At 51.7% G+C, this 12,194-nt stretch overlaps 2 protein-coding genes across 2 annotated transcripts in view; one reads left to right on the top strand and one right to left on the bottom strand.

Annotated features, from left to right (window-relative positions):
• Nucleotides 1–10,428: 10,428 nt before the first annotated feature.
• On the bottom strand, nucleotides 10,429–11,544 carry LOC136297533 (WAS/WASL-interacting protein family member 1-like). Its single transcript, XM_066197474.1, has one exon. It carries the CDS (start codon nucleotides 11,542–11,544, stop codon nucleotides 10,429–10,431), a length of 1,116 nt encoding a protein of 371 aa, XP_066053571.1.
• CTNNA1 (catenin alpha 1) overlaps nucleotides 10,760–12,194 on the top strand; it is a 117,581-nt gene continuing 116,146 nt past the window's right edge. Inside the window, exon 1 of the mRNA XM_066197010.1 lies at nucleotides 10,760–10,863. The gene's annotated coding sequence lies outside the window, so the exon portion shown is untranslated. The remainder of the gene's footprint in view (nucleotides 10,864–12,194) is intronic.

The following is a 12,194-nucleotide window of genomic DNA, read 5'->3' as shown; positions in this document are numbered from 1 at the left end:
GGAAGTACTTGGGACTGCTTCGCTCCATCTAACTGCAACCTGGGGCATGAATTCTGAGCAAACCTCAAGTAATATTAAGTTTACAAGTGGCCTGCTCTGCTCCTGAGTGGGCTGAGTGCTCCCCTATACCTGTGTTAGAGCTGAAGGAGGATGTGGATAAAGTGCCCCGGTGCCAGGCAAAGAAATGGAAACTTGAGCTCCAGGGGCTGTGCAATCAAGACTCAGCCGTTTTGTGGTCAGCACACGGGGCAGCTCCATGCAGCAGGAGGTTTTCCAGAGCACAAAGGCAGGTGTTTCAGAGCCCTGTGCAGAGGGGGCTCCGCCTGAGCTCTGTGCCTGCCTGCAGACAGATGGATGGCTTGGCGTTATCTGCTCTTAACGATCTTAGTGGTGCTCACGGGAAACTTCTATCCTTGGAAGGGATAAAAGCGAAGCAGAGGGCATGGGGCTGGGCACTCTGAAGTGCTTGTCAGACCTGCCAGCACTGAGACATCCCCAGCTGCCACAGCCAGCTGGCCAGCAGGGCTCAGGTTTTATAGCCTTCGGTGCTGACATCTGAGGACTCACTTATGGTCCAGGGGCTGAGATTTCCCTGGTCTGGGATCTTGCTGCATTCCCAGCACTTCTGGGTTACACAGGGACACAATTTCCTTGGTTCTCCCGTCCGTAAGGAGGGGATAATGGTGCTGGCTGCCACTGCCCTTTGAGAGCCATGGATTTGAAGTGGTCTCACTGGGAGGTCTTTACTATTGCTCTTCCCAACTTCCCTACTTTCAAACTTCCATAGGATTTTGGATAGCTTCTGCAAAGGTATGGAGGTACTGTGGGAATCTGCCTGTCCTAAAAACATGTGCTGCTGCTCTGCACCACAAGGTACCTGTTGCACTATCCCCCAGGGGTCAGCTACAGTGGTCAGAGGAGGTGCTGGGGGCAAACGTGTGGCGTAGATGGGATTTTTATTCAGAATATCAGCACAAGGAAGTGGCAGTAGTTCAGGGCACAACTGTGGTTTTTCCCTGTTTCTCCCTCCTGACTGTGTTGCTGGTCCTTGCACAATCACCTGTCCCTGGCTCTGGCCGAGGGCCAGGTGTGCCCAGGGTCCCAAAATCATATTGCAATCACACCTGCATTGGGCAGAGGTGCCAGCACCATCAGGCATGAGGGTGTTCATGGAATACAACCACTGCCCTGCTATGTTTTCTACTTTTTCCCATTTTATTACTTAATTCACAGCAGGGCAGTTCCACATCCATCCTCCCAGGATTGGCTGTATCCAGAACTGTATTTAATCACCTGTCTCATTAATCCCTGATATTCTGTGTGCCAGCCTCACTAATGTGGCTGTGCAGGAAGGTAGAGCTGAGGTGGGATGGAATTAAACAGCTTTATCCTAACTGAAGGCCAAGCCACCAGTTCCTCAACAGCCAAATGCTGTAGCTTTTAGGGGTTTCACTACATGATGTGGCCCAAAATCTCCCGTGTGCCTGAAAGAAGGAACAGAGGCCTCAGAGACAGGTGACTCTCTGAGGGACAGGCTAAGGCTTGTCTCAGAGCTTGAGCAAAAGGGCCTTTCCTGCAGGTGCTTATGGCACCTTTGTCCTTAACCCCTGGGAACTGTTGGCACCTGGCTGGTGATCCAGGTGGTGGTGACCAGCTGCAAGTTATCAGGAGTTGTTTCCTCCAGATTGGAAGTATCCTTTACCCCTGGACAATACAGGTGGCAGGAGCAGTTCCTGCTTGCTACAGGGTAAGGGGTGGCTCCAGGTGCTCTGGCCAGGGCTGCATGGGGAAGGATGTGGCTGCAGAGCACTGCCATGGTTACAGGCACTTTCCTCATCCTCCCTCAGGTTTTCAACCACTGCTCAGTGCAATGCACCACGAAGCAGCTGAGTGCAAGGCAGTGGGGATTTCAAACCCCTCGTGATGCCCATGTTCCCCAGGACAGGGAGAATGAAGACTGTTCCCCAGGAGGGACAGGGAGAATGGGTGGTGGTTCTCTCCTTCTGGACAAAATCACACAAATGAGAGTACTTAATTGGGTTCCAAACCATCCCTCCACCTCATTGTCCCCATGTTCCTGCCTGTCCAAGAGCACTGGGCACCAGTGAGGAACTCAGTAAGGGAGAAAGGCTCTACACATTTGTAATGATTCAATTCTGTTCCAAAGCCATGGAAAATTCTTCCAATTCCCATCCAGAAGCCGTGTGACACTTGATGTCTTTACATCCTCTGGTCTCTCATTTTTCTCCTCTTGCTGCTCCTCCTGTCATGTGTGAGTGCAGATTATGGAGTCTTCCTTCACCAGGCAAGAGACCTGCAGTGCCCACTCCCCATGTCAGGCCTTTGGCAAGCAGCAGCTCTTCCAAAATGCAGGAAGAGAAAAACAAAAGCACGTTTAGGCAGACAGTCCTCCTCTGGAGGAATTCCCAGAAGGTTTCCTCCTGAAAGCTGTTAATTCTCCAAAGCATCCCTTTGACACAGCATCTGTGGGTCTACAAAACCTGTCCTTTCCCCCTGGTCTGCCAGGAGAAGCCTGTACTTAAGAAACTACCCACCCACCTAATGGGTGATAATTAACACCCAGGCATGAAAGGAACGGTTGGGACACCTCAGGCTTGTCATGATTTGAGTTTGACCACGTCCCTGAGTGAACTGGCTCTGCTTTGGGGTGCTGGCACTCTGCTTTCAGGCACTACTTGCTCCTTGTTCCTCGTCCCCCTGTCCAGATCTCATGACTCTTGGGCATTGTGCGAGCCGTGGGTGTTGGGGACCACGTTCTGCTCCAGCACGACAAATGAGGTTATTTTTTTTCCCCCAGCATTTCAGCTATAAATAATTGAGCGTTTTAAAACTCCATTTCTGCCACAAGACTCTGGAGGAAAGGGTTCAGATCTGGTATACAGATATATTTTTAAGCAGTTAGAGATTGATTTGTGCTGCTCCTGCCTGGCTGACACCTGCACTCGGTCACCTCGGAAAGGCTCAGCCTGCTCCTGCAAAGAGGAAAAATTGCTGGTTCCTGAGCAGCCCTGCTGCAATACCTGTGCATGGGGAGACAGAGGTGATCCAGCCCTGCCCGTGGCACTTGGGAGATGCTGCTCTGGAGCAGCTGCAGGATTGTCTGCCCAGGGCATCCCAGAGCAGAGAAAATGCCCAGGGCAGCCACAGCTGGGGTGGGAAGGGAGCCCTCTGTGGGGACCTGCCCATGGGAATGGGCTCGCATGCCCCAGGAACGGGCCCACATCCCCGTGGTGGGCACCGAGCAGCCCCCACACACAGTTCAGGGTTTTTCTGTGTATTACGTGGCAGTTTCCAGGGAGGAATAACAGCTCAGAGCCTCAAGGCCTTTTAACTGGCTTTTCCTGTTATTGCTTTCTGAAAATAACAATAGTGGGAGGTTTATGTTCCCTCTCCTTTTTTCTTAATTCCATCCTTTCAGTGATGTTACAATTGCTTAAGTGGAGCTTTCCCTGATGCGATGTCAGAGTAAACTGTGTGGCAGAATTACAGCTAGCTGAATTAGCACTGTGTTTTGGGCTGCTCTCAAGCATGTGCAACAATTATTAATTTTCCATTGCCTGTGAGGGTAGAGTGAAACCCTTCCACCAGCTCCCAACTCTCTAGTTCTCTCCATGCTCTGGATAGCACCGAAACCTGTCCAAGGTGCAGCATGAACTCTTGGGGTGACCTGAAGCGTCTGACATGGTGCTTGCAGTGCCCCATCCACAGCAATGTCACCTATGGGTACTGCCAACAAGTTGGAGAGCAGAAATATGCTAAAATTGCCCATACATTCCTAGAAAGATCCAGAAATACTTTTCTTCTTTTTCTCTAATGTGGCCATACACACAAGATGATTGGGAGCCTTTCTGGGAAGCCAGGTCTCTCTGTTCTGCTCATGCCTTGAAACCAAGTAAATAAACTGAGGCAGCTCCTCATCTCCAGACTAGAATTTCCTTGGATTTCCTTAAACCATTGGACAGAGTGGGTTAAGCAGAGAAAGGACAGGAGAAGACACATTTATATTCTTGAAAGAGAAAGCCAGGGTGAGGCTACTGCTGTCCTCATTGTCACCCACATGCAGGCTGGACCGATTCTGGCGGAGAGGTGAGGTGGAGTTTCACGTTTCTGCCTCTGTGTCAAGTGTGCAGAAATAAATCCTCTGGAGAGCTGAGGGCAATTGCTCAGAGGCCGGGGAAAGCCCCAGACACACTGTGTAGGAGACATCTGAACCCAGCAGGATGCGTCATAAGTCAGAGATCTCTCTTCCTCCCTCACATAAGAAAGAGCAGAGATCAGCAGAAAAAAAGTTGCTGGGTGTGATGTTCCTGCTCTTGGAACAATACCACAGGAGGCGGGATTTTATCCTGGTTAAAAGGGATCCTGGTGAAAGGATTTATTCAGGTCTTGTTAGAAAATGCTACCCCATCCTTCCCCTGCCCCAGGGTACAGACACACAGAGTGTCCGCTTGTCCATGTGGACAAGCTCAAAGATGGGGAGGAAAAGTGTTTTTTCCTTGATGACTTTTCTCCCAGTAATCTCAGCTGCTGTTTGTAAGGGCAGCAGATACCACAGCCTCAGACAAAAGTCTGCTTTTCAGGCAATGATGTCCCTTTTTATAAAAAAAGCTGCCAACTCCCAGAAGTGATAGCTCACAAACAATCAGGGAGAGGACAAGGGGAATGCTCTTTGAGGTGCTGTGCAGAATAGATCATCCACTGTACAGCAACAAATCAACTTTAGGGAGAAAGAATTTGGAAACAAATTACCAGCAAGATATTTCAAGCTGACAGCAATTTGGAGCAACTTAGGTCTGTCTGGTAAGAACTGTATTCCTTTTATTTCCCTATCAATAGCAGCCACCTTATAAGATTGGTTTCTTGTTGATAATTCTGTCTGGAACAGACACTCCTGAGTACACTTAAGTTGATAACTCTCTCTTTGATCACATTTCAGTAGCAATGCTTTTCACCTTGACGACAGAATTTCTCCCTTTGGATGAGGTTTCCATGCCTAAAAAGCCACGTGGGTGTGGGATTTCCAGGCTCAGGGAGCTCTGGTGCACTGCAGACAGTGCTTGGACTCGAGGTTGGGAATGGCAGGGAGAGGAGCCTGGGGCAGGAGCCGAAGGGATTGGAACACTCATCTGCTCTACCTCAGCTTCCTTGATCCTACAACAGTATAGAAAGTGCTTGCAGGTGTTTGTCTTTATGGGAGAGGGGTAATAAATATCTGCTTCTGACACCTCCTCGTAAATACTGAAAGGTGAAGGATTAAAGGTGTTTCTCCATACAGCTTTATGTGGCTGGAGAAGCGGCGTGGAGCTCTGCATGGCCCGTGCGAGTTCAGGAGCACAGGGAAGGGAAGACCAGGAATGGTGCAGCCACAGGCTCCGTGTGCCCCCACTGCCCTGCCCTCACCCTGGCGTAGGGGCAGGTGCAGCTCAGGTGCCAAGGGGCACGCTGGGATGGAGGGGGAGTCGGGATTGATCCACCCTGCATACAGAGTTTTCCCAGCAGTGACACGGCACTGGGGACTCATCTCGTGCTGACAGCGGTGCTCAATGTGTTAATTACGGAGGGAGGTCATTAATGTCCATCAGCAGGCGGGGAGGGGACAGGACTCAGAGAGAGGAATGTGTTGGGGGTAGACTGGAATGCAGCAGTGCTGACATGCCCGGAGCAGGAGAGACATAAAAAGAGTGCACCAGCCTGTAATTTCCCTGCAATTTCTCCTCGGGAAGTAATGAAAGTTTACGACTAGTCGTGCCAATGCCCGCGTCTCTCTTCCAGAAAGAGGTAGATAAAAATAGTTTAGAATCACACTGAGAAAAAGAGAAATTTGACATTCCTTTGAAAACTCTTTGTGGTCAAGTGCTCCCAGCCCACTTTGGCCGAGTACTTAGTAAGAGGGATGCCAGCTGTGGCTGACAGTCCTTTCGGTTGCCTTTATGCAAGCCAGGCCCTGTTCATCTGCTGAGCAGAGTGATTGGACTTGTTTAATCTTCAGAAATAAAAATGAAGGGATTTTTGCTGGTTCAGCAAAGCCCTGGCTCCCCTCGGGGGCTCTGTCAGCCTTGGGACAGGAGGACTCTTTCCTCTTGGTTTTCTCCATTGCCCCACGTGCTGCTTGGGGCTAGTTTTGACCCTGCTGAAGCCTCACATGATCTTGCTGAGCTTTCAGGGAGCGTGCAAGGGTTTGGTGTTCCGGATGCAGGGTAAGGTGCTGTCAGCGTGGGATTTGTTTCCTCCACTGGCTCCTGCTTTTTGTCTAATATTTGGAAATAAATTATCAGGAGGCCGAAAAGTCTTGATCCAATGATGGTTTAAATTTATAGCTTAAGCTATGACCTTTTTACACCCCAAATTAAGATCACCCAGCACTTGTTTTGCACTGCATCCTCCCTGGATAACAAAAGCAATCTACAATGTTATTTACTCAAGCGGTGCCTTAGAAACTAAAATCTTTTTGTCTGTTCCCCACAGATATGAAATACTCAGTGACGTAACAGGCTGCATTTAAAATTAAGAACCTTTTTCCCTGTGCCCTTGGCTAAGCTCTGACAGTCCCACCTCTACAGGAACCACATTTCAGTGGTGCTGTACACCCCTTGGTCTTTGCAGCATTTTCGGATCTTTCCAGATGGAAAGTGCCATAGAAATGTAAAACCTTATTAATTAAAGGCTGAAATAGATGCAGTGTGTGGAGGTCAGTGACTCATGCAGGAGGATTCTCAGGCTTCTGCTATGCATTGCCTCGGGGCACTTTTTTGAATGTTCCCTTCTCCGGGGCTATGACAGTTTATTACACAAAGGCTGTGCGAACCTGGAGGTGAATGCAAACTACTCGAGCTAGGAACAGCAACCAGTGAACCCAGTTCATGCTGAGCCTTTTGGGATGGCATAATTCCCCCTCATTACAGTTTCTGCCTGTTTTTTTTCCGGCAGCACAGGCATGTGCTGTAGTGTGCATGCAGGGGGATGCTGCTCCGTGCTCAGCCCCTCTGCTCCCGTTATAGATTGCTTCTCTTCCTGGAGGGCCCCGGAGCATTTGATAGTGCAGGAAGAGAGTGCTTCACTTATGAGCCAGTGGCTTCCTGATTATGAACGGGGGCATGTTTCTAGCAGACAGTTTTCCTTGGAGAGGGTGGCAGTGATGGGGAGCACAGCCCTGACACTGGGAGCACGGTGGCTGCAGCTCTCAGAGAACCAGTGCTGACCCCAGAGGCACTGCAGCATCAACCAGTCTGATCCCTGGGCTGCCAACAGTGCCAGGGAGCCGCAGTGTAGCTGCAGGTGTGCTGGTAAATCCCTTCTCCTGACTGAGGCTTATTTCACCGAGGTGGGTGTTGTAGTCACAGCTGAGGCTATGTACCTGCAGTCCCTCTAGAAGCACCACCTACCAGCATTTCCAGGGTCCTGAACCATGCATCGCCCCAGGACACTGGAATTTGATTTCTGGCTGTGCACGTGTTCATTCCTAGTTGGATATTGCGAGACAATCTTAATTCTTTATGTATCCGAGCCCTGAAAAGAAATGGTGATGCCTCCTAGCTGCATGGAACGCTGAGACAAACACTGGAGAGCCCCCAGGAGTTGGTGCCGTAGCACACAAGAGATATTGGTGGCAGACCCTCATTTTGTCACTTTGCTACATTGCTGACTTCATCAGAGCCCCCAGTCCTCGAGGGAGGCAGCATTTTGGGGTGACCCTACAGCAAAGCTCACTAGCTGCGAGTCCCTGCGTTGCTCCTGGCCCTCGCTGGCAGCCCAGGGACAGGACGTGACAGGGCTTTGCCCGGTGACTGCTGCTCGCAGTCACACAGCTGGTGGCACAGCACGGCTGCCCTGGGGCTGTCCCCACCGCCCAGCATGACATCAGCCTGCAGAGAGCCTCAACCGGCTGCTATTTGAACCTGGAGATTCCTTTGGAGTATTCCGAGTTTTTCCTCTCTCGGTTCCTACTGCCTATTCAGCCCCTCTGGCATTACAACACTCTGTATCTTTTCCTCATTCTTTTTTATTTCCTTCCTTCTCTCATCCCTCTCAGTTCCCTCACCATCTCCTGCCCCAGCAGTCCTGTCTTTGAAACTGACGTGAGAGGTGCAATGCTTACTCCTCGCAAATAGCAAAATGAAACCACTTTAAAAAAATCCCCCAAAACAAAACACAAAACCACAGAGACCAAACAAACATTTTGAAATGGAGCACAAATGGATGCATGGAGCAACTACTTCCCTTTAACAACGTTGTTACAGAAATAGAAAATCCAGTTCTACGTGAGGCACATCATTTAGACACTGGGACTGGCAGACAGTGGAGCTCTAGCAGGTGCTACACATAAAGAACCTCCTTCCTACGCTGACCCAGCCCGGGATTTACAGGAAAACGCAGCTCCCCTGCGGTGGCTACACCCACACGGTGTCTCCAGGTGGCCGTGGCCAGGGATTGCCCTTGCGCACACACCTGCCAGGAGTGCGCAGCCGCCAGCCCCGCTCTGCTCTGCTGCACCTTGGATCGTCCTCACCGGGTGTGACCGGGAGCCTTCGCTGACTTTACACAACCAACCTCCCCTCAGAATCGGTGCGGCCACCTCGCCTCCCTCTCCCTGTCCTCTCCCCTGGCTTACCCTGCGATTTCACCCAGTGAAAAAGGGCAAGAAATACATTTTTAAAACCACCAGGAAAATGGGATTACAAAACCACAAACACAGTTACAGGAAGATTTGGGGTCAAGCAGCAGACTTGTAACTCATTTCAGAAAATGTATTAGATTTCAAGCTGCCAATGGCATGGACTGGATGGGAGGTGTGAGTTACGGTTGCTGGGTGCCTGTCTGAACACCCCCTGCATTTTAGTCTTGTCGACAGAGCCCAGTGCTGTGATTCAGAGAGAGCTGTTAATTAAGAGACAAAGTCCAATCTCAAGCTAGCTGGCTCTATTTTTACATAATTTTATGTTTTGTTTGCTGAGCCTTTTAACTCGCTCCATGAACCAACAGAGCTGCCAGCTGATCTCCTACTTCTCCCTTGACTTTTCAGTGGCGCAGTGCAGAACATGTGATTCGCTACAACTCCAGGCCTTCTACTTTTGAATCTGTAGGTTTAAAAAGGAATTTTTTTTTTAATCTGACATTTTGTCCTGAAAGGATGTGAGGCACACAGAACAGCCGAATGTGGAAGCCACCACAGGAGGCCAAGACATGATATTAAAAGGAGTAATGAAAGAAAGCAAGCTACTGAAGTGTAAACTCCATTTTTACTGAGAGTATGCTACAGACAGAAATGAGTAGTTTGCATCCCTGGTGCAATTGACACCAAATATTAATGGTTTGGTATAAGCAGGAAATACAATGAAGTTTAAAAATCTGTTTTCTATGTGTTTCCATAGGAGAGTCTGTTGAGACACTGAAGACCTGTATTTTTTTTAATAATCTGTATCTCAGTTTCATAATAACAGATCTCACATTCTTTAGACTAATTTCACTCATAGACAAGGCTGGGCTCTTGATCCCTATTTTCTGTCTGGATTATAAAACAACAGTACTCTGCTTACTTCTTGGTCTTGGATCTCTTTCTTGGATTAAACCTGCAGGAAAGAAAAATGCAATCTAATTCACTGCAGGACAGTGGCGTTCCTGCAGGAAAGGCTTGTAGGGATATGGCAAAGATGGGAAACACAGCCCTACAAATCCCATTGAACCAGGATCTGGAGGAAAATCACAGACCTGACCACAGTGTGGTCACCTGTGCTGTGGCACTGACCTCGGGCCAGACCCCTCACTCAGTTACACACCTTGAATGAATTTTCCTTGTAGGTTACTCAATCTCTCTATTTTTCGCTTAATAACAAAGGACAGTGTATAGATTCAGGTATCTCAGAAGTGCTGGCAAAGAAGTCATGAAATGGATTAAATTTATTCAGTTGTCTTTACAATCCAGTACACATGTAAGTTCTGTGGAGAGATTTGTATTAACAACTATCTCAAAACACACCACGGAAAGTCCCAGAGTAATTTGTTGCAGGGTAAAAACAATTGCTCTCCCTCACAACAGGCTCACTGAGACTTTTCAAAGAAAACTTTGAAACAAATTACCACATAAAGACAAGTTTCTCCACCTGCAGGCTTGCCTCTGCAGGTCAAGGTTGGGTTCCCAAAACCTTCTTCTCTTTTTAGAGGGGTTCCTGTGGCCCTGCTTGTACCCTGGGATTTCCTCTCACCTGTAGTCTTGTTATTAGAGTCATTTGGATGAAAACAAGGCTTTTCATAAAAACAGCAGCTCTCAGGAGGGTGAAAATATCTGGGCTTTCAAAACAACACACCAATTCACAAACCCAGGGGAAACCCAGCTACAACTTTCCCTCTGTCTCCTTCAAATCCCTGCATCCATCACCTCCCGTCTCTCCAAAGACCCTCGGTATGCTGCACTTAGGAGGGCAAGGCCAGATTTTGACCACGATTTTGTTGATTCCATCTCAAAAGCGGCATCCTCAGAGCCTGGGCTGGGGGCGGCCGGTGGAGGGCTGCGAAAGGAGGCTGCCCGTCGGCCCACCCCACGGAGCGAGGGGGACGGGGAGCTGCGCCAGGCTCCGCTGCGGGGGCCCGGGCGGTTCTGGGGGGCCCGGTGCGCTCTGAGGGGACCCCGCCCCGTCCCGTCCCGTCCCCGCCGCCCCTCACCTGCGGGCGGGCGGCGCCGGCAGGGCGCGGGGGCGGCGCGGCGGGCGGTGCCGGGAAGAGCGGCCGGGCCGGGCGGGGAGGCGCCGGAAGAGCCCATTTCCTCCGCGGGACGGGACAAAGCGGCGGGGCCGAGCGCAGCCAGGGGGCCGCCACCAGCCCAGCCCAGCCCAGCTTAGCTCTGCCCCGGTAAAGTTGCGGCTCTCGTACTTGGAAACTTTTGGGCGCCGCGCCGGGCCGGGCTCTGCTGCCGTGAGGCCGGGGCGAGGGGCGGAGGATGGGAGCGGAGCGGGCCGCGCGTGGGAAGGGAGCCGGGCCCGGCTGGGGAGGCTGCGCGGCGCCGGAGCGCTGGGGCCCGCGTGGGAGCGGGGCGGACCCGCGGCGTTCGGGGCTGCTGAGCGCGTTCCGCCGGGGGAAGAGCGCGGCCGGGCCGCTCCCGGCGAAGTTTCGGTGCGGCGGGGCGGTGTCCAGGCCCCTCCCCGCGCGGCCGAGGCCGCCCCGGCGCCGCTCCCCGGCTGCGGGCAGGGCCGGGAGCCCCCCGGGAACGCTCCGTGCCTTTCGGACCCGCGATCTGTCCGGGAGGGGCAGCCGGAGCGAGCCCTCCTCCAGCCCCGGCCGTGCTGCTGATCCCATGCACGGGGAGCCGGGAACGCCCCGCCTGGCTCCGCCACGTTTTCTGACACCCACCGCTAATCCCCTCGTGTGCTGGAAGGCGAGAGCCTCTCCTTCGCTGACAGAAAGTTTCGTGCTACTTTTCCCGGACAAAAAGTAGGGAGAGCGCATCCGCTCCCGGGGTATGGGCGGCCCCTGGGTCTGCTGCCTGTGGCCGTGGGGTTCCTGGGCAGCGTGGGCCACCCGCCTGTTAGTCATCGCTCATACCAGTTCAAAACGCCTAAAATCTTTCAGGCCGAAAGTTTGTAGGAAAGCGTGTTTGCTCCAGTTACGTTCAGTGAAGAATGGGATGCGATCAAGGCGCGGTTCCCTGCCTGGCTGCCCTTGGCTCGCCAGCCCTGCCCGGGAGGTGCCCTCTGGCGAGGGTCATCGATCGTGGGTCACCCCCACCCAGCCGGGCTGCGAGCCCGTGACCGTGTCCTCAGCCCAGCTTTCGGAGTTCTGACTCCAGGCGTGTCTGGACTATCTGTATTGAACTAGTCTGGGGGCTCTTTGCTGCCCTTCCCCCTTTGTTTGGCTTTGTCTGTTGTGGGTTTTTTTTTGTTTTTTTTTTTTTTTTGCGGGGGGGGGATGGGAGTTATGCAGAAGGTGTTTTTTACGTGCTTCAGTCACTTGTGCTCTGGCTACTGGTTTCCTGTGTTTTTCCTGCACTGGGACGGTGGGAGAGGCTGCGCTCCTCAGTCCTGCTGGCTGCACCAGCCTCTGGGGTTGTTTATTTCACTTCCTGGGTTGTTTTGTAGGCAGGGTTGTGTTGATGAAGGTGAAAGCCTAGCTCATTTTACGCTAGGTGCAGTCTTTGCTCTGTCTTGGGGCACCAAGGCCACGTTAAGTGTTTTGTTGTACTTACT

This window comes from Chamaea fasciata, unplaced genomic scaffold, assembly GCF_029207755.1.
Source record: "Chamaea fasciata isolate MVZ Bird 193981 ecotype frontalis unplaced genomic scaffold, bChaFas1.0.hap1 SCAF_15, whole genome shotgun sequence".
NCBI classification, from domain to species: Eukaryota; Metazoa; Chordata; class Aves; order Passeriformes; family Sylviidae; genus Chamaea; species Chamaea fasciata.
The sequence above is the reverse complement of the archived record's forward strand: the minus strand, read 5'-3'. Positions and strand labels throughout refer to the sequence as shown.

What these genes read in the sequence shown, in the direction of transcription:
- LOC136297533 (XM_066197474.1), bottom strand. Translation starts at nt 11,544, where the DNA reads ATGACTAACAGGCGGGTGGCCCACGCTGCCCAGGAACCCCACGGCCAC.